At 45.9% G+C, this 26,999-nt stretch overlaps 10 protein-coding genes across 10 annotated transcripts; 6 read left to right on the top strand and 4 right to left on the bottom strand.

Moving 5' to 3' along the window:
- Positions 1-331: 331 nt before the first annotated feature.
- On the bottom strand, positions 332-2,561 carry C8R40DRAFT_1084735 (uncharacterized protein). The gene is made up of 11 exons (XM_046227306.1): positions 2,471-2,561; positions 2,364-2,423; positions 2,233-2,308; positions 2,166-2,176; positions 2,022-2,114; positions 1,897-1,970; positions 1,707-1,839; positions 1,461-1,652; positions 1,343-1,412; positions 1,204-1,293; positions 332-1,145 (listed from the first exon to the last, which is right to left on the bottom strand). The coding sequence occupies exons 1-11, from the start codon at positions 2,545-2,547 to the stop codon at positions 585-587; spliced, it is 1,437 nt and encodes a 478-aa protein (XP_046091234.1). The 5' UTR covers positions 2,548-2,561; the 3' UTR covers positions 332-584.
- Positions 2,562-4,183: 1,622 nt separating this feature from the next.
- On the top strand, positions 4,184-5,350 carry C8R40DRAFT_1084731 (uncharacterized protein). Its single transcript, XM_046227305.1, has one exon. It carries the CDS (start codon positions 4,367-4,369, stop codon positions 5,291-5,293), a length of 927 nt encoding a protein of 308 aa, XP_046091233.1. The 5' UTR covers positions 4,184-4,366; the 3' UTR covers positions 5,294-5,350.
- Positions 5,351-6,301: 951 nt separating this feature from the next.
- C8R40DRAFT_1270616 (uncharacterized protein) lies at positions 6,302-8,619 on the bottom strand (the record flags this gene model as incomplete). Its single annotated transcript, XM_046234041.1, has 14 exons — positions 8,329-8,619; positions 8,199-8,274; positions 8,119-8,135; positions 8,028-8,068; positions 7,857-7,974; positions 7,768-7,798; positions 7,659-7,714; positions 7,547-7,602; positions 7,414-7,492; positions 7,352-7,360; positions 7,272-7,282; positions 6,947-7,194; positions 6,858-6,892; positions 6,302-6,373 (listed from the first exon to the last, which is right to left on the bottom strand). Exons 1-14 carry the CDS (start codon positions 8,422-8,424, stop codon positions 6,302-6,304), a joined length of 945 nt encoding a protein of 314 aa, XP_046091232.1. The 5' UTR covers positions 8,425-8,619.
- Positions 8,620-9,442: 823 nt separating this feature from the next.
- Positions 9,443-11,600, bottom strand: C8R40DRAFT_1066239 (uncharacterized protein; the record flags this gene model as incomplete). The annotated part of the gene is made up of 13 exons (XM_046225750.1): positions 9,443-9,704; positions 10,058-10,085; positions 10,137-10,348; positions 10,445-10,455; positions 10,516-10,663; positions 10,719-10,774; positions 10,829-10,884; positions 10,944-10,974; positions 11,028-11,145; positions 11,198-11,238; positions 11,290-11,306; positions 11,368-11,443; positions 11,505-11,600. The coding sequence occupies 13 exons, from the start codon at positions 11,598-11,600 to the stop codon at positions 9,443-9,445; spliced, it is 1,152 nt and encodes a 383-aa protein (XP_046091231.1).
- Positions 11,601-13,114: 1,514 nt separating this feature from the next.
- On the bottom strand, positions 13,115-15,051 carry C8R40DRAFT_1034270 (amidase signature enzyme; the record flags this gene model as incomplete). The annotated part of the gene is made up of 7 exons (XM_046223413.1): positions 13,115-13,335; positions 13,419-14,108; positions 14,169-14,429; positions 14,492-14,593; positions 14,644-14,671; positions 14,731-14,892; positions 14,947-15,051. 7 exons carry the CDS (start codon positions 15,049-15,051, stop codon positions 13,115-13,117), a joined length of 1,569 nt encoding a protein of 522 aa, XP_046091230.1.
- Positions 15,052-15,914: 863 nt separating this feature from the next.
- Positions 15,915-17,773, top strand: C8R40DRAFT_1166328 (chaperonin 10-like protein; the record flags this gene model as incomplete). The annotated part of the gene is made up of 12 exons (XM_046230840.1): positions 15,915-16,215; positions 16,264-16,441; positions 16,486-16,517; positions 16,573-16,637; positions 16,697-16,771; positions 16,836-16,929; positions 16,983-17,027; positions 17,093-17,238; positions 17,307-17,426; positions 17,480-17,508; positions 17,558-17,650; positions 17,710-17,773. The coding sequence occupies 12 exons, from the start codon at positions 15,915-15,917 to the stop codon at positions 17,771-17,773; spliced, it is 1,242 nt and encodes a 413-aa protein (XP_046091229.1).
- A 329-nt stretch (positions 17,774-18,102) lies between these two features.
- On the top strand, positions 18,103-19,083 carry C8R40DRAFT_1066236 (uncharacterized protein; the record flags this gene model as incomplete). Its single annotated transcript, XM_046225749.1, has 4 exons — positions 18,103-18,262; positions 18,321-18,468; positions 18,568-18,767; positions 18,854-19,083. The coding sequence occupies 4 exons, from the start codon at positions 18,103-18,105 to the stop codon at positions 19,081-19,083; spliced, it is 738 nt and encodes a 245-aa protein (XP_046091228.1).
- A 447-nt stretch (positions 19,084-19,530) lies between these two features.
- On the top strand, positions 19,531-20,962 carry C8R40DRAFT_1245260 (uncharacterized protein). Its single transcript, XM_046233619.1, has 4 exons — positions 19,531-19,904; positions 19,960-20,107; positions 20,163-20,410; positions 20,472-20,962. The coding sequence occupies exons 1-4, from the start codon at positions 19,745-19,747 to the stop codon at positions 20,729-20,731; spliced, it is 816 nt and encodes a 271-aa protein (XP_046091227.1). The 5' UTR covers positions 19,531-19,744; the 3' UTR covers positions 20,732-20,962.
- A 723-nt stretch (positions 20,963-21,685) lies between these two features.
- Positions 21,686-22,766, top strand: C8R40DRAFT_468141 (uncharacterized protein). Its single transcript, XM_046235158.1, has 7 exons — positions 21,686-21,734; positions 21,794-21,939; positions 21,995-22,193; positions 22,251-22,294; positions 22,349-22,485; positions 22,548-22,691; positions 22,744-22,766. Exons 2-6 carry the CDS (start codon positions 21,846-21,848, stop codon positions 22,689-22,691), a joined length of 618 nt encoding a protein of 205 aa, XP_046091226.1. The 5' UTR covers positions 21,686-21,734; positions 21,794-21,845; the 3' UTR covers positions 22,744-22,766.
- Positions 22,767-23,216: 450 nt separating this feature from the next.
- Positions 23,217-26,799, top strand: C8R40DRAFT_1270612 (beta-glucosidase; the record flags this gene model as incomplete). Its single annotated transcript, XM_046234040.1, has 17 exons — positions 23,217-23,460; positions 23,514-23,582; positions 23,639-23,767; positions 23,829-23,846; positions 23,906-24,012; positions 24,066-24,194; positions 24,244-24,331; positions 24,406-24,419; positions 24,473-24,665; positions 24,721-25,027; positions 25,083-25,360; positions 25,411-25,604; positions 25,661-25,892; positions 25,953-26,150; positions 26,201-26,227; positions 26,288-26,337; positions 26,391-26,799. The coding sequence occupies exons 1-17, from the start codon at positions 23,320-23,322 to the stop codon at positions 26,797-26,799; spliced, it is 2,583 nt and encodes an 860-aa protein (XP_046091225.1). The 5' UTR covers positions 23,217-23,319.
- Between the last annotated feature and the right edge of the window lie 200 nt (positions 26,800-26,999).

Genomic DNA, 26,999 nt, shown 5'->3' with positions numbered 1-26,999 from the left:
TATGAAGCAACTGAGGGACTCGAATCCGCCCTCAGTGTGATATACCTACAACTGTACAGTATAAGGTAATAACGCCGTTTATGTAAATGTCCTGGGTGGTACTACGTACGGAGTACTTCCCTAACATTTTGAATTTTTTAATGGTTTTTTGTGATTCCACGTGACCATCCTTGGCCGAAATCATAGCGTGCTTTAGGCCTTCCAACCGGACATTGTTCTGGTGGAGCTTCCGGGGGTCTGGCGTCGATATCTACAGGAAGGGGAAAGAAATAGGAAAATTATGTAATTCGGCTGACCTCTCCGAACAATTTATCCACTGTTTCTCATTCCACTCCTCATTTACACTGGAATCGTGCCGAGAGCATTGCTCGATGTTACTGTACATAACATACATCGAAGTTACTGGTCAAGATAAGTACTAGAGCCTAGAACACCCAAATGACTCACATCCCAGTGTGACCCACTTCCTCCCACTTCTAGGGGGGCAATAGTAACAAGCGACAATTTAAAAAAAACAGTAACAGAGAGGATATATTTCCGCAGGCCCCACAACACGAACATCATTCACCGGTGCATAGCAAGTGCTAAGACCATGTTGAAGAGACGACCTTCCTACTGACATGACTACAAAAACTATCGAACAGCTCTCGAACTTGTCCTTTTCTCCAAGTGAACTCGACGATGAAATCCTGCAAACTTGAATCCTGATCTTCTTTTGCTCCAAAAGCAAAATTCGTATTCTTGAAAGACTCTTTAACCATTATAGAACAAGCCATATGTGATGAAGCTAGTCGTTCACCACCAGAAGCTGCGACAGTGTTTTGACGGTCAAACCCTACGTTTGATTCCAAGTCATCAACACGTCGCGTTTTGCGTCGACGAGCACTTCGTGACCAGGTGTTTTCCTGAACGGATACGAGGTATCCAAAATTCGGCTCGGGACGAATGCCATTGGTCTCAGCGGGGGCTCCTACACTGAGAGCACTCTGGGATCGAATATGAATATGGGCAACGGAAGACAGTATACTTGAAAGTCTTTCGTATAACGATCCTCTGGAGACAGATACTACAGGCTGTAGTATCGTATTGTGAGCAGGTAGGTATTTCGATATGGTTGGATTCGGATTCTGGATACGGGAGATGGTCTAAGAGGTAAAAGTCAGACTACCCAATGACGGTTTCGTAATCGGAAACAAAGCGCACATCTGGTAATCGTGTATCGGAAAATGACCAGCCCACAGCCCAGCGGCGAGTCTGGCCCTGCACAAACTCCGTAATGATGTAGTTATCGATCTACAAATTATATTATGCCCAAGAATGCAGCTAGAATTCAGAGGCGCACTGAGTGGGATTTCAGTATATCCACCACTTCTGTCACTGATGACAATTTCCCAAGCATTGAAGTATACCATCTACTAAATGGTCAGCATGGACAAGGAAAACAGTTTCACAGAACTCACTTGCATCTTTCCCGAATGTCCAAGCTTTCTATGACCATTTTGCCGACGAATGCGGATTCACCCCCAGAGGTGATCATCTCAATTTCTGCGCCAGTGCAAACGGCGTTCGGTCGATATTGTTTGGCCTCAGCTGATTGAAGGACCTCCTGGAGGCTGCTGTAGAATGGCGGGTTGCACATAGTGAAATCGAATCTTACATTCGAGAAGTTAGATTATAAGCCAAACGATGGAAAGAGCGGAGCGCACCTTCTTTCTTTATCAAGGTGCAAAGGTAGGAGAATCGGCGAAGTTGCATGAGATTGTACGATTTGGATGCGGTCACCAAGTTTGTTGGTTGAAATATTCTGCCTGGCAGTTACGAATGAAGATGGATCGATCTCTGCAGGATTCATGAGAAGGCTAACACGAAGATGAGAATACACTAGCTCAGGCGTACCGGAAACGACAAATTCCCATGATTTCTCCAACGAACATGCCAATAGTGGATAGATAGCTGAAGCGCCTGTACCTCTAAAAAGCCCTTGATTAGATCTGGGCGTTGTGGCGAGCAGTGTGTCTCACATGTCGATGCCCAGAACGCTCGACTGCGTATTAGGTTCGTCCATGTAGCGCGAGGCAAAGGTGATATCTTGGAGCCACAGGATATAGTTGAGTCTGAGACAGATTCAGTCTACTGGCAAGACTGGATACGAAGTCAGAAAAGACCTATTTGGGACCTGTGTTAGCTCTATCTAAGAGCTAAGGAATATTGGGAGAAGAATTCAGGACGCACGGGAGGACAAAGTCTGTCAGGCGGAAGACGTATCTTCAGCTTGAAATCACGGTGAAGCAAGGCTTCAGTTAAGCATCTACAAGTTCTTGAGCCGATTCACATTGCATTGGATATTTAAGCAAAACCCATACCTCTGGGCATCCTGATCTTTGAAATCAATTGTTTTGTGCGGGCTAGAAGCCTTGTCGATGCTGGCCTGAGTCAAAAAGGAGTTGGGAGATGAACAAGAGCAGCTTACTACTTCCTCAAAGGCGGGTACACAGCCGAAAGTTCAGCAAAGTCAATTCCATTGCGATAAATATTTCGTGAATGCATCTAGATGAATTCGTCAAGTAAATATTATGACACGTGACAAGCATTTTGACTCTTGAATCTTGACGAATATGTTCCTTCGTGCTTCGGAACTAAGTACTAGGCAATTACTTATCGTTAGCAACGGCTAGCCAAGCTTGCAACCCAACGGCGACCAACGCCTGGGACTTCCAGCTCTTTCCAAACCATTCAACAGATCACAAAACTACTTGCCTATCGTGATAACCCCGGGCCTAAGAATCACAGCGAAACCTTACGGTATCTACTACGGTATGTCTTTCTCTTCATCTGACCCACTTCTCCGTTAATTCCTTGTCTTGTTACTGCGCGCGTCAGATCACTGATACTAGCTAACCTTGTACCACTCAGCCACCTGTTCGAAGAAGATGCGTAAGTTAGCCACACGGTGACTCATATCCTAATTACACGCCACGTATTCACTGTGGGGATGAGCCGATTTCCTCGAGGCGAAAATGTGGGTTTTATCTCAAGGTTATGTACAAAAATATGGCAGCAGATATTTTGAAGGAATTGAGCTGAGGTTATGGTAAAATTATGAAAAGATAATTTAAAATAAGCACGGCCCCCTGCCAAATTCACGATAGCTTCACAATAATCGCCACACGAAAAGTTTTAAAATTCGTGCCCAGGATTTTTGATGAATTTTGGTAAAAATCCTTGCATTTTCTCTAGATTTTCACCGCGAAGACATTGGCTCATCCCCACAGTGATTTCAGACGCGGAGGTACACTGTCAGGATGATACTTCGTGATACCTTTGAACTTGGAAGATGCTGCTGCGTGTCTCCACATCGTAATCGTATCGTTGGATCTGTAGACTCACCAAATTAAAACCACAAATGCATGCACTGTTGTTCGTTGTATCAAGATCTCATTCAATGCGCGCGCCACAGAATCTGCATAACTTCCTGCATTGGACATCCGCCGAGAAGTATGTAAAGACGATTCGGAGATGTTATTCTTTAGCCCACTCGAAGGCAGTGGTAAACTGACTCAACCTTCACTCACCTTTCAATAATCTAGCTGTAGAGGTCTTGCTAAATCGTGTACCCGGGAACCTATCAAAACATACACCGAGTTCCACGAACAATCGATTCCCACTCTTGGTTCGTTTAAAAGAATCAGCTTATGGAGTTTACCTCACATGTCTTCTTCCTCGTCTGCCCATGAGTAACGCTGATGAAGAACTTTTGAAGAGCCTCGCAAAGCTCCTCGGCATTTATAACTACGAGTCCGACGGATTCGACGAAAATGAGGTACGCAAGCGCCTCACCACTGGGCTACACTGTAACTCGACGGATTTGGATAACTATCTCTTCCACCATCTAAAATGTGAAATCTTCCATCTTCAGTGTACTGAAGAAGGAAAATTCAAAGATAGCCCCTCCGAAATAATTGAGATTGGGATCACGTTCTATCTGATCAAGTGGACGCGAGAACTTATCAAGAGCCCATCCAGTGTTCCAAACAGGCCTCCCAATGATGCATTCCTTATGCATTCATTTTGGCGGCTGCTCTACCGAAAGAAACCACGATATCCAGTGGGGGAATTCAAGAAAGCACCGCCAAATTTTCAAATCTGTATGAAAGCCCTTTCCGAAACGTTACAGAGTCTCCACCGAGAGATATATCCGAACTACAGGTATGACCACAAAAATACCGCGACAAAGCAGAAACGGAGTCGAAGAGCGGAGGGGCATATTTCTTCACCAACCCCTTTACCCATCAGACGGTCAAATTTGAAGTCTAAACCACGTAAGCCCTTTTGTTCAGTCCTGTTTCGGCTTTATCTTCCTGATGTAATGAGCCTCCTTCCAGGTCCCCAAAAACGGCCAAGCCGCGCAGTCAGAGGAGTGTCCTCTTCCCAAGACACAATGATCAACACCATGCAAGCGACCTCATCGAACTATAGGCGGAACAAATGGCCGGTGGTAGACGGGACTCAAAGTGATGTTTCTGCATACCATTCAGCCCCCCAATCTTCTTCCTCGTTCCTGGGTGAATTTTCTCATCCACCGACGCTACCTCCATATTCTAGTCGGTTCCCATTGTATCCCGAGGCCCAATCGGCAATTTCATCAACCTATACCTGGCCTTCCTTCTCCCAGTCCACCATGACATACCCTTCTCTCTGCGCTTCGGGCTCTTCAACAAGTTTCTGGGATCCTTCAATAGGAGACATATATCCTACTGTGCAGTGGCCAAGCGAACCGAATCCGTACTATCCCTACAATGAGCATGGATCAGACATGTATCAATCGCGCTACTCAAAACTGGGCATTCCTTCAAGTTCCTATTCTTCGGGCACGTTATTCGAAGAGGGTTCGTCATCCTCGATAAGTCAAAGGGCTACCGAATTATCGGGACCATCATCCCAAGGTGTTTCCCTATTTCCCTCAAACTCTTCATGGCCTTCGCAAGAATTCCTCTCGGAGTCACAGCCACTCGGGTTGTTTTGCTCGGATTTGTCCGCGGAACCCTCGCAGGCCTATCACGAGCCGAACGAACTTCCTCAAAACTACCCAACACAGATGATTCTGGATGTACCGCATCCGCCATTGCCTCAGGCTACTTCTCAATCCAACCTGCTAAGCCCACTCGCAGAGCTAACTCATCAGGTCCCGATGGGTTCCAACAATGACATCCCAATGCTACCTTCTTTTGAGATGGACTATCCGATTTGCTTTCCAGAAGCTGATTTGAGAATTCTGGACTCCCTTGATTTCTGAAGTTATGAAGTTGAAAGAACAGATGGAATATATACTGTATTATATACCCTGTTGTTGTTGCAATTTCTAATTAATATATAAGTTCAGAGACAGCTGCTACAGAGATACCCTTCATTTTGCAAGAAAACTTGGATAATATGTATGTACAAACTGAAATACCTGACTGCCTTGAATTCTGGAGTTATGAAGTTGAAAGAACAGATGTGGCTACTTGTCAATGTAATAATGTATCACTTTTTATCAATATTTCGGTTCCTACATACATATCATCCAAGTTTTCTTGCAAAATGAAGGGTATCTCCGTAGCAGCTGTCTCCAAACTTAGGAATCACAACAACAACAGGGTATATGTTCAATTCCTTTATCGACTAACCTAACCTAAGGCTAACTGTAAATAAACGAAGAGATGCATATTAGATCTAGACACCAAGTTGACCGACCTGACCATCTAGGCCGCAGGCCAATCGACAAACTTTCCAGAGGGAAGGTATGATACACGACGAGCTCGAGAGGACCAAGGCAGAGGAAACCACGAGACAGAAAGAAGAAAAACGGCTGCAAGCAGCGCGCAGAGCCCCAGCCTCGACTATCGTTCTATCCAATGACCCTGGAGTGACGAGAAAGGGAGAGGGTAGGATAACGATATCAATCTTCGCGTGAATCTGAGAAAGAAAAAATTGAAGAGAAAGCGAAGAGCCAAGGTTTATGAGAGAAAACTGAGCAAAAGAAGAAAAAAGAGTAAGGATATAGGTACGTAATATCAGCAAGCAAGACAAACAACGAGCGAATGACGAGAAGAAAGAAATTGAACGAGAGATATCATTATAATGAGTGGAGTTGTTTTGTTGATTGGTGCTTGCTTGCACGTTGGATGGATCGTTCCACCAGAAAGCAATGTCCAGTCCTCCAGCATATACACCCCACATATTGACTGGTGTACGCTCGCAATTTAATGAAGGTCGTGGTGCTTGTAGGCGTTTCGGCGATGGACTGACGCAGCTCTGTGATTCAGGTCGCGCCTTCCAACACGCGGTTCTCTGCGTTTGCATCGGCGTCCATCCGAGGAAGTCGAAGTCGTAACTGCAGCCGCGGCAGCGACATCCGTGGATGTTGCGACATATGTAGACGAATCGGAGGTAGTAGATAGTGTAGCATCGGAGGTCGAAGTCCACGATTCCATCGACGAGGAAGTCCAAGTGTCGGAAGAGGAAGTCCAAGTGTCGGAAGAGGAGGTCCAGGTATTGGAAGAAGAGGTCCAGGTGTCGGAAGAGGAGGTCCACGAGTCAGTAGCAGATGTGGAGGCGTCAGTGTAAGACGTCAATGAGTCGGTGGCCGTAGTCAAGGCATCAGTGGAAGAAGTCGATGAGTCAGTAGCCGTAGTCGATGAATCAGTCGAAGAAGACGCAGAGTCATCCGAAGCAGAGCTAGGGTTAGCAATGTTCACTGCAACAGCACCGGCTGCAGAAGTGATTGCAGCAGCAGCAGCGGCACTGGTAGAGGCAGAGGTTGTAGCAGCAGCACTGGTGGATGAGGAACTGGTGGATGAGGAAGGCGAAGAGGAGACTGTGCCAGAGTCATCAAAGATATCATTCTGGGCACCTAAATTACAGAAATGAGTTCTGCATAAAGCGTAATTAAAGCGATCGATCTCACCGTTGGAGAAACCACACTTGGCATTGTATCCCGGACTCTTAAACTCTCCTGCCAGATCAAGACCATCAACCTCAATGTTGTTACCGCTAGCTTGATGCCAGAATAACATTTGCTTAGGACCAGTTACGCATGCGCTGGTATCGTCTTCACACCATACAGGGGCTTTGGGAGTTCCAAGAGGCTTAGGGTCACTTCCGGGTGTAACCTGGCATCGGATCCCTTCGAAATACATGTTGGCCTCGCCACATCTGTTGAAAGTTCGGAGATAGTTTCAGTAAAATTGGTTTACACAAACAAGACAGTAGCGGGTCAGTGCGGTACTCACGCGTTGGGAATCTATTCATCACGCCGTTTAACAGTTCGATTAGTCTTTACATCATGACCATGATGTTTATTGTAACGTACCCAACCCCACTAGAGAGCAGTCAGTGAAATGAAGTTGCAACAAACAAACTAGAAGAACCTACAGCGCAGATACATCCACCTTCAGGGCATGCAGGCATGTTGGCAGGAACTTCATACGTGGTCAAACGCTTCCAAGGAGTACTGCCAGTGAAAGAAATCAGTACGAATATATGGAGCATCTTGTAGGATACCCACTTGTAGGTGACAGAGAAGACAACAAGGTTTTCAGGAGTAACATCAGCGACGTCAGACTGTACAAGAGGAGGTAAGCAGGATTTGGAAGAGTTCACTCGATAATCAAACACACGACGTAAGCAATAGCGAGTGCAGTACCCGCAGCCATGGACTGATTCTGAGTGTGCACTAATGTTCAAATTAGAACCCAAAAGCCGTCGATGAAGATCATTTTGACTGACTGTTAGGGGTGGTGATGCAAGTTGGAACGTTCTAAGGGAAAATCGTTGAGAAAAATGGATGATCAAAAAGCAGGAGAATAATAACACACGTAGTCGTCGGCATAGGTATGACCATCAGGCCAGTCACTAACGTATTGTCCGTCGAACGAGAGGGTAGTTACGCCTTGATTTGCGGCGATTTCGACGGTGATTGATTCACCGGCAGGCCTGTAAAAAGTCTTAGAAATGCTGCAGAACAGTAGAGAATTAGGGAAATGTACAAGGTCAGGACATCACCGTCAGCAGGGGGTTGGTTATTGCACTATAGACGACTGAGATAATTGAGCTGAACATGAGTTATATAATACTGACACCGTTGACAGCGTGGACTACGTTGAGAAGGAGAGAAAAAAAAATGAGAAAGAATAATGGGAAATATGGAAAGAGCGTACACCACCACTGCGATTGTGCGAGCTGGTACAAGGGAGTAACAGGATCATCTGAGTTGAGGTTGTTTCCTTCGGCGCCCTGTTTGTTTCGAGTCAGCTATAACACGCAAACGAACGCGACTTAAAGACGCACATTCAAGCACCACATTCCCTTCGTAAAGACGGCCAAATGGGCATTTGTAGTAGAAGCCCATAGACCAACGGCTAACCCTATAACAGTAGATCGCATGGTGGTATCTAGGGGAAGGGTTGACTGGGTAGAAGATATGGGCTAGGGATTTTAAAACGAATGTGTACTGCCTCCGAAAAAGATAAAGGGTTTCGGAAGGCGCGGGGGGAGATGGAGAAAAAGTCTTGACTGGGCGGAACAAGAGAGGGAGGAGAACGGATTCCAACGGGTGTATATAATTTTCAACTTTTGATGGGCGGTGCAATTTATAGCGCTGCACAGATGCATCGTAAGTGATTTTGATGGCATTAGATAATACTCGACTTCTTCTCGTCAAGAAGGCACCAGATTGGCATAGCGACCTTGGAGCAGAATTGGCTCGTCTCTCGTTACTCTTCCTCTCAGACCCATGTAGCTTTTCAACCACACTTTTCAACCACACTTTGTTAGCTTTGTTGGGCGTTCGATATCTTGAACCATCAACGAGAAAATGATGAAACGGTCAGTGAAACCCGACGTCTGCTCACTGTATATAGCCAAGCCCATGATGGTAGAGATAAGATATTTATCAATGTACCTGAAAAAAACCCATTCTGGAAGAAAATCAGCACCCAACAAACCTGCAACAAACCGACCTACTCAGACTCATCTACCGTGTTTAATGCCGGCGTTTCCTGTCTCACTTTGAGCTTCTAAACCTGCGAACGACTACATACACAGGAGCGCTCCCTTTGACGTTTGAATGGTGCGTCTCGACAGAACTCGACAAGCAAATCCGGGGGTCTTCATCATACAATTGAGCCTGGGCCTGAGTGGCGGGAGCTTTCAAATAATAACTCAGTCGCTGCGGTAGCCACCATTACTATGATCCTAAGCCTTAAAGGCGCGCCATAAGCATAAGTCCACCCAGAGTCCACCACAACTCTGTCAAGGGCGTACCTCAAGTGAGATCGTTACGCCAGACATCGCCCGGGTTAGAACTTTAAACCAACTGCTATTGATTCCTTCAAAAATAAATCCTCGTTCTTGTGAGTCGTGTAATTGACACGATTGCAACTATCGACTCTGAGAAAGATTATCAGATGTACATATGTAATGCAGTGCGCATGGAGAGTTCACGAAATGTGAACAGCGAAACGGCCACATTCATTAACTGAAATGTGATGACGAGCTTGAGGTCGTTGTGATAGGTGCTGCTAAGTCGAACGTAGGAAAACTTCTCTGACTCAGGTGTATTGGTGGGAATTGAAGATGATGCCGCGAGGCCTGCACCTTGGTGGTTTTCAAAGCTTGCCAAGGCACTTAATTCAACAACCGTAACAGGTCCTTGAAGGTACAACCTGAGTACAACTATCATAGGAGTTAAAAATATCGTAACCATTGTGCATTGTAGATTGATATCGATCGTACGTAGATGTGCGTGAAAAACCACTATGTGAAGTCGTAAACAGAGAAGTCGTATATTCGTCTAATTCGTCACCATGAATGTTTCATGTTCCGCAGTCTTGAATCACTAGTTTTTTCTGGCCCACCGTCCGAGGACGACGATCATCAGCAACATGTTGTGGGCTTGACGCAAAGCCATTTTGTTCGTTGCCGCCTGAACGCGTTTTTCTTGTAGACAACGTTGATTTGGAACTGCTAGGATTATTTCTGGATTTAATTCTCGAACAGTGGTGGGTTCTATACTCACCTGCTAACAAAAATGTCGTTTTGAGCACCTATTCATGCTGTCAGTATTACATATGCGGCACTTTCTTTGAGTGGCTCACCATCCGCAAACCCACATTTGGCATTGTATGCGGGGCTCTTCGCTTTTCCGGATAGATCCTTCCCTGATACGGCAATGTTATTCCCGCTTGCCTGGTTCCAGTAAAGCATCTGTTTCGGTCCTGAGACACAGGCGGATGAGTTGCCTTCACACCATACAGGGGGTTTAGGCGTCCCTAAGACCTTGTTACCAGGGTTTGTGACCTGGCACCGACTGGGTGAAAAATACATATTCGGCGTGCCGCAACTGAGACAAATAGTCGAAAAGAAGGGGATGAGTAAACCAAGATATATCCTTATGAAACCTCACCCATTTGGAATCTAATAGTGTATTGGAGTGATCAGTACCGCCATAAGCGAAGAAAGCAATGGTGAACGCACCCAACCCCACTGCGAGACGAGCAAACGAGATTTCAACGACGATTGTGCCAACAGGGGAACAGTACTCACACCACAGATGCATCCTCCCGCGGGACAGGCAGGTAGCCCAGCAGGAATGTCGTACGAAGTCAGACGTTTGAACGGAGTGCTGTAATAGGGGGGTTTAGACTACAACGACGGGACTCGGGATAGAGGGTCCGCACTTGTACGCAACGCTAATGACGACGAGGTTTTGAGGTGTGACTTTGGTTATATCAGACTGGAGATGGAAACAATTATTGTCGGTTCCGAGGGACCTAGAGGTGGGGCTTACTTGATACGAGATAGCGAGAGCAGTGCCCGCGGCCATGGATTTATTTTGAGTATGCACTGATTAGTTGTCGTAAGTCTGGATGAAACTGCAGACGACATGGAAGAATGGTACGAACGATTTGGAGCGGTGATGCAGGTTGCGTTATTCTATGACTGATTCAGCGAAGAGGTATTGTGGGATATTACAAGGCGCCACGCACAAGACTGTCTGAATAGTTGTGGCCGTTGGGCCAGTCGCTTGTGAGTTTGCCCCCGTATGATAACGACGAAAACGCCTGATTGCTTGCCAGTTCAAGGACGACGGATGATCCCGCAGGTCTAATATCGTATGGAGTCAGATCGGTTGTCGATATGCGACGCTGACTCTTACAATGTCATAAAATCTCCTGAATTTGGGGGTCGTTTATTGCACTGATTGAAAGTGTTCAATGTAAGATCGTTGATATAATTTTTACCACATACCCCGTTAGAAGCGTGCACTGGAAAATGAAGAAAAATGGTTATGAAAGCTGAAAGTCGATGGTCTGAAAAAATGCTCACTCCACCACTGATCGAATGGCAGTTGGTACATCGGAACAACAGGGTCGTTAGAGTTCTGGTTGTTCCCAGTAGATCCCTAACACCAATCGGGGGACAGATTAGCGAAGATCGCAAAAAAGTTGTAGGACAAAGCTCACGTTGATGCAGTACATTCCCTTGTTATATGCAGCAATGTGGGCGCGTACAGTTACCGACAAAACTGCCGCCACGACGAAGATGGTAGCGCAATGCATTGTAATGAAAAGGAGATGTGAGGTGAACTTTTTATATTCATGGAGGCGGTTTATAAACAGATCTAAGAACATGGTATCGCCGGCCATAATGGATGAGACATGATAATGACAGGGGCAAAGCAGGAAGCAATGATGAGAGAAACACTTCGAGAAACACTTCGATAGTCCGAGACAATTCTGGTTTCATGTATATTTGCGTAACCCAATAGCTTTAGAGGTCAAGCGAGATCCTCAGACCTCTAGGCAATCTATCGAAGGTGCAGAGGGACCAAAAAAGCAGGTTTGCTCATTCGAATTGAATACGTTCAAGCTTGAAAATCAAAACGAACTATCCCTCCAGGAGGCTCCCTGGTGATGACAGTGATTTCACAGAACAGACCCGAATGCTGGCGTCGCGGTGGCGCGTGCTATCCCGGGGCCATTCTGCAGCGAAACTTGAAGCACTCCTACAGACTTCTCCACTTTATGCATGAATTGGGTTGGGGAAGGTTTTGGAGAAGCTTGAATTGAACTTATGACCAGCTTCGAAGCGGCTGCGAGAGTCGCGAGGACACGTTGGGACTATATCTGTATACATACATTTCAGACAGAGTCAAACACTGCTCTACACTGATTCCGGAGGAGGCATATACTTTGAAAGTAAATCACTCACATTGAGAATGTAAATATCCAGCGTGGGGGAGCCTATTAGTTTTATGTGACATATAGGCAGACAATTGAGCTTGGAATTTAGAGCAGCTCTAAAGTCATCCATCGTCGTTCGAGTAAAACAGTGATATCGGTGTTTCGGGCCGGTTTATGTCACCAGCCTTTCTTCTTGAACTCGCTCCAGACTCGCTCTAAGCGTCTGGCCATGGCCGCCACAACAGGCCACAAGGTCAACTTTCTGTACCGCGCTCGTCGGCGAGCGCTGGAAGATATCTGGTCTTAAAAACGACATCGCGGATTAAACCATCAGTTATCCGCTTCTCTTCTCCGCCCCGCCTTAAAGGTATCAGAACCAACTTCGATATCCTTCTGCACAAACTAGAAGGTCAAAGTTTCCGCTCTTCATTCGTTACACAGCGTCATTCAACGCCACGACATTTGTACACGGCACCACCCGGAATATACTTTCACTGAATGAGGCTACTGTTACAATTTGTTTACAAAACGAGAACGAACTCAACCTGGAGGTGATCGATGAACGCCAGAAGCTCTTGTGTGCGAACTTTGAGGAGCCAGTATGTACCCTAATATCTCATCTCATCATGGATTCGTTCTCTGACACTGAAGCTATTAGGTCGATGCTTGTATCCTTCTTTGAATGCCACTTCATCTGGATTACAAGCTCCTCGATCCTTCGGATTTGTATCTCCGAGATATTGGGTAAATGGTAACATTACAATGGTCGAGCGCTGCACTCGTGATCATACAAGCAACCTCAATAAGCAAAGTGTTTAGTCGCTTCCACCCTTGATCGATGCCCATTAAACAAATATTTGGTCCGACCTACTCGTGCTTAACATCCTACACTATTTCGCCCGTAACTGAGTCTTAGGTATAGCTTCTGCAATTGCTCTCCGACTCGTTCTCACTTTCGTCTTTTGCTCAAAAGCATACGCCATCCCGATAAGCGCGTACTCATCGAACGCCGTCCCAATGAAAGTCAAACCGAAAGGCATACCGGGAGCAGGATACGCGATAAGTCCGTCATACGTCACTGGCTCATCTCCAGGGAAGAAGCCCAACGGAACTACATGGAACGATGAAAAAACAGAGCAAAATCGTTCCGAAATTATCACGACGCAAAACAAAATTCCAGTGGTTGAGACATACCTGTAACAGTGGGGTACCCTGCAATCGCAGCGGGAGTGTGTGTGTCTTTGGCTGGCAAGACCAAAGCATCCAGATTGTACTCTTTCAAAACTGCATCAATTCCCCTCGTAACACCCAGTTCCAGATTCTTCGCAAGCGCCTTCCCATAAATCTCATCCCGTCCATTCGTTGCCTGACTCTTGATTAACTCCCCTTGATCAGAATACCCCTCTGGAAGCTCCAACTCGGCATGATCAATATTGAACTGAATCAAGTCCGCGAGCGTACGAACGCCAGTAGGTACCTCCTTCAACGCCGATAAATATTCGTTCAATTCGATTCTGAAATCGACGTAAAGCACGAGATGGTCTAAGCCTTTGATTTCGTCTGCGGAAGGTAAGTTTGCAGGGTCGACAATTGTTGCGCCCAGGGATTCCATGATCCGGAGAGATTCGTCGAATACGGAGCACATGGATTGGGGGAGGGCGTCAGCGGGGTTGGAGGGCATGCTGGAGCGAGGGACACCGATGCGTTTTCCGTGGAGGGCGTTTGCGTCTAGGGCTTTGATGTAATCAGGTACAGGACGAGGCTGGGAGAGCGTACGCCGATCGTTCGGGTCTTCTCCTGCGATAATAGAAAGTACGATAGCGGCGTCTTCTACAGAACGGGTCATTGGGCCCACAGTATCTTGAGCTGCTGTAATGGGAAGAACTACGAAGGCACATACGAATTGGTGAATCCAGAAAACGATACATAATTTAGCAGACATACCTCCTGCTCTAGAAGTAAGCCCAACAGTTGGTTTAATTCCAACGACATTGTTGTTCGAAGAAGGCGAGGCAATACTCCCATCGGTTTCTGTCCCAAGAGTCACAGTAGCGAGACCCACCGACGCAGCTACACCAGAGCCCGATGAAGATCCACTAGGTGAACCTATGGGATGATACGCGCTTTTGCATTGGCCGCCTCGACCTGACCAGCCGCTGGGTATTGAACCACGAAAATAGGCAAGTTCTGATATGTTCACTTTTCCTGAGATAAAAGATAGAGTGTTGTGAGAAAGGTGATGGAGCACAGGCAAAACAAGAACGCACCGAGGATGATGGCCCCAGCTTGTCGAAGACGCTTTACTACACCTGCATCGTCTGAGACTATTGATCCGAGTAAGGCATGAGAGCCAGCGGTAGTGTTAAGACCTAGATGGCTGGATTGGAGATAGGGTTTGGATTAGCTTTGAACGCTTTACCTTCGGATGATAATGTCGCAATGTTATCCTAGAAAGACAGCACGTTAGATCGAACACTTATTTTTATATCAATTCGGCAGGTCTGACTTTTAGAAGTACGGGGATACCATGAAGCATGGTACGTTTCCCGCTACTCCGCCTCTCTTCATCCAACTTCGCCGCCACTTTCAATGCAAACGGGCTAACTTCCATAACAGCTCTCAATTCCCCACCTTGAGCATTGACTTCCTCAATCCGGGCAAGGTAGGCCTGTCATTGGAGGGTCGGATTTGGAATCCAGAAGATCGCCATTATCATACGCACGGTTGCTAAATCAATGCTGGTGAATCGTCCGGCATCGAGACCTGCCTGTAACTCTACGATTCCAGCCTCATAGAGGTCTGGAATATCCTGTTTGGGTAAAAACATCGAGATATATGGTTATCGGAAGAGTAATGGTGGGTAGGCAGTACATGAGAAACGCAGGCTCAAGCCTAAAATTGGATGGGAACATATTGAACCGGTAGGGTTCTTAAGTGCCGATATGCAGGGTGGAACGGGGCGTAAACAGATGGATGAGAAAGTTTTTTTGAGACAACAAAGGTGTGGCTCTGCGAGGTAACCAATCCTTGGAAATCTCTAATAACCTGAACGAACTTGAGATAAGGGTTGAGTGAATTAAGAGAGATCAAAAGCATATACAGTCTTAGTGAAAGCTAGGATCAGCTTCTGAGCTTTTAGCAGAAGCGAAGATGAGTCGGACCGCTAGTGAGAAGTTGAATAGTGTGACACACGCGGGTGTACTGATGGTCACGTGGATGTGACCTTTGTTTCTTTCCTCCCGCACTACATAGCCAGGTGGTGTTGCGTAAGAAATGGTATCGAAAAGAATCATGGCATTCATTCGGACGGTTTTTGACCAAGTGGCGAAATTAGATCGAACAGTATCGAGCACATTCATTGTGCTAGAAGATGGTCTCACTTTCTCCCGTATAAGTATAAGCCAATACCTCGAATCGTCGTCGGTACCGACATCAGTGGCCATTCGCAGCACACGGGCAATGAATTTCATAGCACAGATTCCGATCGTTTGCAGGTGGGGAGAGTCGCATCACCTAGGAACTCTCCATGCTGTATACACTCCCACATTTCATACAAGAGTGAGTTCCATATTCAAGCAATTTGTCTGCACTTCTCAATCCGCATATCTTTCGGAAAACCTATTTCCATTTAACCCGTGACAGCCACCATCTCAACCACATTTCCCCATTACTGAAACTTATAACACCTAAATGAAGGATGAGGAGCCCCGCTACTTGGACAACATGGTACTGAGGTCGTCATCGGAACTCGGGAGTGTCATTGATGGAATGGTCATGAGTCCTCTCCCACGCGTATTGAAAGGCTCGTCGCGCTTGTCCATTAAGTCTTCTCCCAACCCCCAACTTATGTCTTCCATAATTACAATTCCTACTACTGCACGAGCAGCTGTCATTGCTACGATAAAGGAAGATCTGGTTATCAAGGAGGTGAACGTGATACAGCCCTCGGAACTCGCAGCAGGGGAATGTCTCGTCAAGGTAGAATATGCTGGTAAGTTTAATGGATCATCGACGATCTTCACCACTGATAAACTTTCAGGTTGTTGTCATTCGGACGTCCATGTCAAGAACAATGACTGGGGCCGTACACAGACTCCCGTCATTGGTGGACACGAAGGAGTGGGCCATGTTGTCGCCATCGGTGCGAATACAGTCGGAAGTCCTGTCAAGGTTGGGGACAGGGTAGGAATGAAGTGGTTCGCGAACGCATGTCTCAAGTGAGTGCTGGCTGTGATATTGGCGAAACTGACTTTTCTCGAAGATGCGAAATGTGCCGCTTGGGCTTTGAATCTTGTGGGTCAGGCAATGCTTTCATTCCTCTTCGTGATTCTGAACTACAACTTCTCAGGTTGTACACTCGCAAGGCAACAGAGCCATGGAAACACTGTAGATGGGACGTTTGCAGAGTACACAGTATGTCATATCCGTTTACTCATTTTAATAATCGGCTTAACGGAATGAACTGGTGATAGCGCTGCTGGGTCGATTATTTAACACCTATCCCCGACGGTCTTGATAGTGCTGCTGTCACTCCCCTGTTGTGTGCGGTATGACTTGCTTCACTTCAACTCGTTTTATCTTTCCTCACAGTAAGATATTTTGAACATCCAGGGACTTACCATTTACAAAGCCCTCAAACTATCCAATGCAAAACCTGGGCACTGGGTTGCTTTGTCAGGCGCAGGCGGTGGTTTAGGACATTTGGGTGAACGGATTGCGTTTGGATGTTCGCATTCCCTGCTGAATGCCGCGAGACAGGTATACAATTCGCTGTAGCCATGGGCCTGCGTGTTATTGCTATTGGTGAGGACCCTATCTGTGAACGGAAATATAGGCTTGGCTGACTGGTAATGTACCGTTATCGACAGATACTGGAACAGAAAAGAAGGATCTTTGTTTGAAACTAGGTGCAGAAAAGTGGGTTGATTTTGCAGAGTCAAAGGATATAGTCAAGGACGTTCAAGAAGCCGCGGGAGGTCTTGGTCCTCATGCTGCAATTATCGCTGTTGGCAATGTGTGTTGAAATGATAATGTTATGCCATGTAGCACCTCACTCACCACGCCAACCCCATCTTCTATCAGGCATTACCCTTCAATCAAGCAATCATGTACCTTCGCTCTGCTGCGACTTTAGTTGCTATTGGCATGCCGGGGCCTGCCAATGGAATTTTAAATATTCCTATCGCACTCTTAGTCTCAAAGGTTTGTTTTTATATCTACTGCAGAGAGTCATCAGGCGTTGATGAATGTCTCAGTGCCTCAACGTCGTCGGTAGTGCAACAGGGTGAATATATTCACCTCGTTTTCATAAATATTTATCGATGTATCTTTAGAAATCGTCAAGACATGGCCGAAGCTTTAGATTTCATGGCGCGGGGCAAGGTCAACTGTCACCACGAAATTCGAGATTTCAAGGAAGTGAATAAGTGAGTGCTACTTGGACCTCACGTAGCCTCCGTAAGCCTCATCTCGTCTTTGCACTTAGCGCCTTGAAGGATGTCTCGGAGGGGAAAGTTAAAGGAAGAATTGTTTTGAAGATCACATCCTAAATTTAGTCCCGGAGAGGAATACGACGATGAAGTACTGTAAGTTAGTGTATCGTTTTCACACATATTGTAGTGGCGTTTTGCTGCATTGGCATCGCTTTGCTATGTATGCCTAAGGCGCTGCTGCGACTGAATGGACTTCCGCGTAACCGAGTTCAGCAATTCTACAGATTACCACGCCCTATATGGATAAGGGAACTACAACCGCTCATCCGACTGAGGGGCCATTGGAAACGGACCAGCTGTTGAGCATTTGAAAAAACAATGGATCGAATATGCTCTGTATAAAAGACACCCATCCGCATTGTTCTTCACACAATTCGCTCAATACAATGTCCTCTCCGATAAACTACGCTAAACTTTTCGGATTTGAATCCGTTGCCGCGGCTGGTATCTTTGCTGCACTTTATGCGCCCCTCACGGTTTGGTTCTTTCTCCTACTCATTCGACACCGGTCCTACGTCGTGTTCACGTTAGTTATTTTCTGCCAAAGTGCGCTACTTTTCCATCTTTTCATTGAAGACCATGACCTGACGAGTCTGGTCTGTAGTCCGTTTTGTGGCATTTATCATCCGTGCGATTCTGGCAGGATCAAAAACCGCTGCTGAAAATCTCGACCTCTTCATTGCTGGTGAAGTCCTCTTCTCCGTTGGTTTCTTTGGTCTGCTTTATGGTGCCTATGGTCTTGTTATGGACCGGTAAGTCTTCACTGCTCAAGTCATCATTCGACTTGTTAAATCTTTTTATCTTAGCCTTGCGTTTTGCTCTATTGTGCCATTCGACAACATATTGAACAGACTCATGCGTAGTCGCATATTCTTCCATCTTGGCTTATCCACCGGCGTCGCGTTGGGCATCGTAGGAATCGTCGAAACCTCTAACAACACCTCCAGCACTATCGGAAGTGTTTTCCGAAAAGTCAGCGTGATAATATTCGTGGTTCTCACTGTGCTTCAAGCCTACCAGACGGTCAATTTGGTGATAGCAGAACGAAGAGGTGAGCTTGACAGTACCTTATCTCTTTCTCAGATTTCTCATCTACCTGCTATATAGATGATCTAAATGAACGTATTCGATACCTAGGCACTTCTTTTGGAGCACGCCATGGCGCCTTGATCTTCATGCTCATTGCTATCCTGTTACTTTTACGGGAGATATTTATAGTGGCTACTATAGGATCCACAGCCCAACAGAATAATGAGCATCTGTGGTATCCTCTAGTAGCCCTGCCCGAGCTACTTTGTATAATTTTGTATGCAGTACCTGGACTTATTCCTCCAAAACGGAGCGATATTTACAATCTTCCGAAGTAGTAGATATTATCTTGACAGTGGCCACTAAACCTACACCATAGCCTTATAACTACAGTTAAGTATACGTTTACCGAGGCCAAACCCGCTTTTGTTAATGTTGTCCGTATTATATACTGCCTCGATTCTGAATGCAAATAATGACTGATTTTTGAGGTACCTGAAGAGGAGCGAGTTACAATGCATGCAGTTGAGGAAGTGCTTGTGTACTGAGAGCTGAGATACAAAATACGTGTAGATTCAAGTTCTAGGACGTAGCTATTTCACAGTCGGACTCACAGTTGATCACCCACCTTATTACTTTGAATCAAGAGGAAGATTTTACAAGCCCGTGAAAAATGTATGTAACCCCAAATATCAAAATGCGCCATAACGCGTCGATCTGCGTCGAAGTCGGAAGTTCAAATTGTTGCTATGTCGCTCAGCGCTTGTTTTCGGTAGTACGGTTGACCATAACCATATTTAGCAATGGCTCTTCACTTCCTTCCAGCCTTTTGCAATGCAGTGGACCTTCGATTCTTACAACGGCTGATAATATACTCCGTCCTACTTTGCGTGTAGCCGTGTTGAGCTACGAGGAGGTAGATAAAAGGGCGATCTCTTCAACCCCAATGTTCTCCATAACCTCTTCCAGCCTTTCAAGATTCCAGTGCCTCTCAGTGACATGTCCGATTCCGTCAACTACGCCAAACTTTTTGGGTTTAAATCCATTCCGGCTGCGGTCATTTTCGCAATATGCTACATTCCTCTCTGTGTCTGGTTCATTCCCAAAGTTATCATGCGGCGCACATATGTCGTTTTTACTGTGACACTCTTTTGCTTTAGTGAGTACTACTCATGTACAAACAACTCGATATCCTGATGCATATTTTATCCCAGTGCGAGTTTCAGCATTCATTATACGAGTCGTTCTCATCGCGTCCAATACCGCCGGTGAAAATGAAAATGTCTTCATTACTGACGAGGTACTCTTCTCGATCGGCTTTTTTGGTTTACTTTTTGGAGCGTATGGACTTGTTCTTGACCGGTACGTTATCCTCTTCTTTTCAAGTAACATGTTTGACTGATGATATATATGGTAGTCTATCGCTTCTTACAACATCCAAGGCATATGACAACCCACTGAGCTTTCTCATGCAAAATCGCAAACTTTTCCACTTGGCATTAACTGCGGGAATGATAATGGGCATCATCGGAATTACCGATTCAACCAGTAGCACGCCCAGCTCGAGCGGACCTACCTTACGAAAAGCTAGCGTCATTGTATTTGTGATTCTGACCGTCCTTCAAGCATATCAGACATTTGTTCTTGTTATGTCTGAACGTTCAGGTGCAATATTCTCTAACTCTAGCTATTTGCGCATTACTGACTAAGTAACTGCTTCTTCTAGAGGATCCGGAAACTCTCGCTCACGATCTTGGCAGCTCAATCGGGGCGCGACACGGTGCCATGATTTTTGGGGCCATCTCTGTCCTTCTCCTCGTTCGAGAGATCTATATGCTGGCGACTATAGGGTCTAGTACGACCCAGAACAAGGAGTATACTTGGTATCCTTTCGTTGCACTCCCCGAGCTCGTCTGCGTGACGCTGTATGCATTGCCTGGAATCATTCCTCAGCCGGCTCTAGGAATCTATGACCTTCCCAAGTAGATTATATGTGTCTCATTCTATGCCTCAGTAGTCATTCATTACAACGCAATGGACGCTCCAGGACACCTACATCTAGATTTAAGGCCCCACTCTGGTCAAATAATTATATTCAACTTAACAATTTCTGTACGCGTCTTATAATTCCCCATATGTAGCGTAGAGCACCGTATCAGCATCATGGTATCAGAGGAAGAGCATAATATGACTTCGCTGCAGAGAGCCTGAGAACGCGCGCGTGAGATATCAATCACGTTAAAATCACGTTTTGCGCGATCCCAACCGGTTCATTCCAGCTCTTTCCTCCTTACGTTCCTTCAATCATCGTCGACAATGTCAAAAGTCCTAGTTTCTCTTCCAACTACAATAATATTTAAGGGCCTCTGTAGCCTCCTCGGAAAAAGACTCTCGGACAAGCTGCAACATTTGATAATTGATTGACGGACAACATCAGACAACATCCTACAACACCTCAGATAACATCCAGCGTTATCCAGCATTGTTGCACAGCTGTCGAGGATGTATAATGACTATTTATTTACTCAGAGCGCGCGCATCTGCCGTTGTTAGTAGGATTTGAGCAAACACTGGGCGGCCGATCCTACCGCGTCATACGTCTTTTTTCCCCTGTCAGCATGGTGCGCTCGTTGTTTCTTGGCAAATCCTCGTCAGACACTTACCTTTAGGACATAGAAATCCCGGCGCCGTATTCCAGCATGAAATGCAACAATCATTCTATGACATGTCGCTCAAGTCTTGTTGTATCGGTAGTCTCTCCTCCCGACTGGTTTACATTGAAACTTTCGAACCGGTATCAGGACCAAACGAAAGGAATTGGGTCCTCGTAGGGGTTTGAGAAATCTATATAAGCTTAAAAAATCTACAACCAAAAGTATCAATTCGTACTTTGTTCTCTGTTCAACTTTTTGGCCAGGTCGCCCTCCGAGCATCTTTCGTTCTTTCATTTATCTTTCTTTACTGAGTCTTTCACCCTACACATCAATTGGTATGTGCATTCGCAAGACTTTCAGATATTCTTTGACTGATCTTTTTCACTCAATAAAGCAGTTCTCCTCTCCCATCCCAACTTACTTCTACGAGCTTCACTTTGACAGCTATGTTTGCCAAGATCGCCCTTCCCTTGCTTACCCTTTCCGCTTTGTCTGGTAGCACTTTCGCCGCCCCCTTCAATCCGAAAACACAGAGTCTCGGTATGTAAAAACACACTTGTCTTCCACAGTGTTTACACATCTCAGATATATTTAGCACGCCGCTACCCTTCTTTTGACAACTGGGGTGGTCTTTCATCGTTTTCGAACTTTGATAACTTCTACGGCGTTGACAATTTCTCTGGAGTAGTCAGTGATCAGGTTGTCGTAGAACAGCAGGAGGAGGTTGTCTGTCAGGCCGTGAGCATTGAAATTGTTCAGCAGAAGCTCCTTGTATTGCAAGAAATGGCTAAACAGTAAGATTCGTTGCCGCTTTGTACACCGTTCATTATTTTCATAACATGAAATAACAGAATCATCACAGAGCAAGTCTGCGACGTTGAGACCCAGACTGTTGGTGCGTGTACAATTCAAGCCCAAGACATTCCTCAACTAAAACTCTTTCATCCAGTCTTCCAACAATTCCTCTCCAGTAGCAGCCACTTCAGCTCCGACTTGCTCCACACATCAGGCCTCCAGGTTGGATATGATTCTGGTATTGTTAGTCACTACGGGAGCTTCTACAATGCTGACGGAACCCTCTCCACTGTGAGCTTGCCTAACACTTTCCTAACTCTTATTTCAAGTCATCTGATGGTCATTTCTTTTAGTCTGATCTTGGTTTTTCTGGGAGTGATGTTGGCAAAAGCGTGGTGATTCCCAGTGGAAGCAATTGGAATATTGCAACTTCTCCTACCTCGGTTGGTAATGCTTTCAACGCCGCTGTGAGCGCTGCCAATGGCAGCAGTGCCTAAGTATGTTTCTGGCCTCCAACTTTTTTGATCCAGCTTTGAATAATCACTTTAGGTTTCTCCGATAGGTCCACTGAGCAAACTAGTTTTGTCAGAAAGTTCAGTGATAATCCGTAACGATATGCTCAAGGTCTCGCGCATGGTTCCTGGTCTTATTTGTTTCTACTTATTCGACGGTGCAGATATAGCTTAACTGATGTGTAATGGTTTTCTTGGAGTTGCCGTAGTGCAATCACAGCTCTTTGCAATTGTTTCTATGCATAACTACGCATATGACCTCGTCATCACTTGAGTTTACACGTCTCTAGCGCAGCACCTTATCTTTTTGGGCAAAACTATGAGGATATGAAGGAAGTCAACGAATGGTAGATGTATTGAATACGGATAGATTTCTGACTACAGAAAGACCTATAGAATCACTCGCGCACGTTCAGCTCTCGCTACATAAAGCTGAGGGCTTAAGTGTGCTGGCGGCAAAGGGCTATCGTCTAATTGACATCTAGCGGCCGTTTTTCGGAATGGATACAGGAGCGGTGAATTCTCGGAAAATTCTTCCCCGCAAATTACAATTAGCGCGTCAATATATACGCGCACCTCGGCTCCCCCTTTTCTTAAACACCCCCATCTCGTTATGGCTCCTTCAGACTTTGCAAAGGCGGATATCCATAAGATTGTCGAACAACTCACCACAGATGAAGCTATTCTACTCATAGCTGGAGTTGGCTTCTGGCACACTCATGCTATTGAACGACTTGGTATCCCTGCAATAAAGGCGCGTCTTTCAATCCGCTCTTCAGTGCATCTAGTTTTTCTTACAGCGCACAGGTTAGCGATGGTCCGAACGGTATTCGTGGTAACCATTTCTTCATGGGCACGCCAGCCAAATGTCTTCCGGTTCGCGTCTTGACTTAGCTTCATTGAAGTTATTACTTATCTTAATTTGCAATCAGTCGGCTACAGCACTTGGAGCAACTTTCAACCCAGAGCTCATCGAAACCGTTGGTCTCAAGCTATTGGCCGGAGAGGCCAAGCTTCGGGGAGCTGCTGTTGCTCTAGCTCCGACTTGCAACATTCAACGGGTATGTAGTGTTCACCTGATGTCTTCATCATTCAATCTTATGATTTTCGGCTCAAAATCAGAGCCCTCTTGGAGGAAGGGTGAGATAATATAGATTTATACAGCCCGACCCGCAGTTTCTAAGCAATCATTCTTCTAGAGTTTCGAAAGTTTTTCCGAGGATCCTCACCTTTCAGGTATGATAGCAGCTGCCTACGTGAGAGGCGTACAGTCTGGAGGTATAGCAACAACAATCAAACACTTCGTGTGGGAGCTTTTGCAATTTCTTTCCCTATTACCTCCTCAAATTGTAATCTTAGTGGAAATGACAAGGAAAACGACCGTATGGCCTACGATAGTATCATGAGTGACCGCGCACTGCGCGAGATCTACCTGATGCCTTTTATGCTTGCGCAGAAGTACGCTAGGCCTTGGAGCTTCATGACAGCGTAAGAGTTGCGCCTTTCAAATGTGACTTACATTACTGATCCAAGACAGTTATAATCGAGTGAATGGGACGCACGTCTCTGAAAATCCCTTTATCATCCAGAAGATCCTTCGCGACGAATGGAAATTCGACGGAATGGTCAGTCGAGGATTCCACTTGTCCGTAGATTATGCAACTGCTTACCTTGCGCATATCGTGTTAACGGTCCTCAGGTTATGAGCGATTGGTTCGTTGCATTAGGATGGACATAAGAGCCTCTGTACTCATTTTCATTTGCAGGTTTGGAGTTTACAGTATTGATCATAGTATCAACGCTGGCCTTGACCTCGAAATGCCCGGAACGAATAAGTGGAGAACGCTTGACTTGGTTAAACGTTCTATTGGTTCTCGTAAGATCACGCTTCGAACTGTGAAAGCAAGAGCTAGGAAAGTACTCGAGTTCGTTCAGAAGTGTTGCCAAGAATGCCCCGAGGTCAGTTTGTAAGTTTTGATCGTATTACATCGTTGACTCAACATGTACGTGCCAGGTGCTTGATGGAGATGGCCAGGAACGTACTGTAGAGACGGATAAGGACAAAGCACTCATGCGCAAAGTCGCCGCTGAGTCAATTGTTCTTCTCAAGAATGAAGGGAGTCTCCTTCCACTCAAACCTGAGGAACAGGGTTTGAAGAAGATTGCTATTGTTGGTGGAAATGCGAAAGCTCGAGTGCTGTCAGGCGGTGGATCAGCTGCGTTGAAACCGTCATACTTCATCTCACCATACGACGGTATTGTCAACGCACTAAAGAAGTTTGGGGATGATGTGGAGGTCAACTACTGTGAGGGAGCTAGAGGTGAATCCCTCCAGTTTTTCCCTTTCAAAATCCTAAAATCTTTCATATCTCACAGCTTATATGACTATGCCGACCCTTGAGCAAGAGTTAATTACCGAGGACGGTCAGCCTGGATGGATTGGAACGTGGTATTCACATCTTAGTGATACCAGTATGACGCCAGCAGAGAAACCATTAAGCTCGTTTCCTGTAGACGAGACGCGCATATTCATTAGTACCTCTTATCCGGAAGAACTCACAACGAGATGGACGCTGAAGCTTCGCGGTTTCCTCGTACCCAGGAAAGTAGATACACCGTTTGAATTTGGTTTGATGGTTGCAGGCAGGGCAAAGGTTTGTTTTTTGACTGGTGCTACGTTTTGTCACTGATGATCGTATTGTAGTTATTCGTCGACGGACAACTCATCATCGATAATTGGACTCGTCAGCGAAGAGGAGACTCCTTCTTCAATAGTGGGACACAGGAGGAGAGAGGCGTTTTTACCCTCAAGGCTCACACAAAACACGAGGTCCTTGTCGAATTTTGTAACGTTCGTGGACCTGCAGACGGGGACGAAGATGAAGTTGTCATGGACAGGTGAGGCTTCTTGTAGATCATTGTCTAAACCTCGCTTACCGGATGGTTTGCTACAGTAATCCTGCGGTGCAACTGGGTGGAGATACCGTCGAAGATTTCGATAAGCTTATGAATCGAGCTGTCGCTGTAGCGAAGGAAGCAGACGCCGTGATCGCGGTTGTAGGCTTAAATGCAGATTGGGAGACTGAAGGCTATGATCGGACCACTCTCGCACTACCTGGACGTACGGATGAACTCGTATCGAAAATTGCGGCCGTCAACAAGAAAACCGTTGTGGTAACACAGTCGGTATGTGACGGTTTCCATCACTAAATATGTCAACCTTTTGAGCGTAAATTCTGCGGTCAGGGATCTGCGATAACTATGCCATGGACAGATTCGGTGCCGAGTATTCTACACGCATGGTATCTAGGTAATGCAACAGGCGCCGCAATTGCGGATGTTTTGTTCGGAAATCACAATCCCTCTGGAAAACTCAGCATGACATTCCCGAAGTCGCTGGAGGATGTTCCTTCCCATGGCCATTTCCATTCTGAGAACGGAAAGGTATGTCCTTTGTGTGTCTTCTCTATCGTCAATCTGTTCACATCTACCAGGTCCGATATGCAGAAGACCTCTACGTGGTATTTATCTCGAGTTATGTCATTATGTGTGAGAGTCTGATATTTTTGCAATGTCTATAGGGGTACAAACACTATCATCACCGCAAGATTGTACCACAGTTTCCGTTCGGGTATGCACTTCGTTTCGTTATTTAGCTTTACGAGAACTTGATCTTCGATGAAGCCATGGGCTTTCCTATACGACGTTTTCGTTATCCTCGCTGAAACTTTCCGCGCCTTTCGTCGGCGGTACTGAATGTGGTTTCGTTGCAACTGTCACTGTCACCAATACCGGTGCTATCTCTGGCTCAGAGGTCGTACAACTCTACATTACTCTTCCTTCCACGCCAGAATATACCCATCCTGTCTTGCAACTAAGGGCATTCTCGAAGATTCAAGAATTACAACCCGGGAAAGCTATGGAGGTCGACATCCCATTGGACAAGTATGCCGTATCATATTGGAATGACAAGATTCACAGTTGGGTAGTTGAAAAGGGAGTCTATAGTGTCCAGGTGGGCGTAAGTAGTGAGAACATCGCACTCGAAGGTACAGTGGAGTTGAAGGAAGGATTCGAGTGGAATGGTTTGTAGGCGAGTGGATGATTTATAGGATTGAAAGTTCGGTTCTGCAATCGTGCTGCTTCCGCGAGGGTTATCAGACGACTAAATATCAATCATCCTCTATCACGTTTGCTACTTATCAGTTGCCATAAACCACCGCCATTGGTACTGGATTGGTACTTACTTATAAATTTCAAGTTTCTTCCCGCTTAAGAATGATATTTGTGCCG

The sequence above is a fragment of the Lentinula edodes genome, assembly GCF_021015755.1.
Source record: "Lentinula edodes strain Le(Bin) 0899 ss11 chromosome Unknown C8R40scaffold_3, whole genome shotgun sequence".
Classification (NCBI taxonomy): domain Eukaryota; kingdom Fungi; phylum Basidiomycota; class Agaricomycetes; order Agaricales; family Omphalotaceae; genus Lentinula; species Lentinula edodes.
This window is presented reverse-complemented; position numbering and strand designations above follow the sequence as displayed.

Coding starts and splice junctions, on each gene's coding strand:
- C8R40DRAFT_1084735 (XM_046227306.1), bottom strand. CDS start 2,547: ATGCATTCACGAAATATTTATCGCAATGGAATTGACTTTGCTGAACTT. Junction 1,413..1,460: donor GACATTCGGGAAAGATGCAA/GTGAGTTCTGTG, acceptor ACCATTTAGTAG/ATGGTATACTTCAATGCTTG. Junction 1,146..1,203: donor CCGATACACGATTACCAGAT/GTGCGCTTTGTT, acceptor TTTACCTCTTAG/ACCATCTCCCGTATCCAGAA.
- C8R40DRAFT_1084731 (XM_046227305.1), top strand. CDS start 4,367: ATGAGCCTCCTTCCAGGTCCCCAAAAACGGCCAAGCCGCGCAGTCAGA.
- C8R40DRAFT_1245260 (XM_046233619.1), top strand. CDS start 19,745: ATGTCCGATTCCGTCAACTACGCCAAACTTTTTGGGTTTAAATCCATT. Junction 19,905..19,959: donor TGTGACACTCTTTTGCTTTA/GTGAGTACTACT, acceptor ATTTTATCCCAG/TGCGAGTTTCAGCATTCATT. Junction 20,411..20,471: donor TGTTATGTCTGAACGTTCAG/GTGCAATATTCT, acceptor TGCTTCTTCTAG/AGGATCCGGAAACTCTCGCT.
- C8R40DRAFT_468141 (XM_046235158.1), top strand. CDS start 21,846: ATGTTTGCCAAGATCGCCCTTCCCTTGCTTACCCTTTCCGCTTTGTCT. Junction 21,940..21,994: donor TCCGAAAACACAGAGTCTCG/GTATGTAAAAAC, acceptor AGATATATTTAG/CACGCCGCTACCCTTCTTTT. Junction 22,295..22,348: donor CGTTGAGACCCAGACTGTTG/GTGCGTGTACAA, acceptor TCTTTCATCCAG/TCTTCCAACAATTCCTCTCC.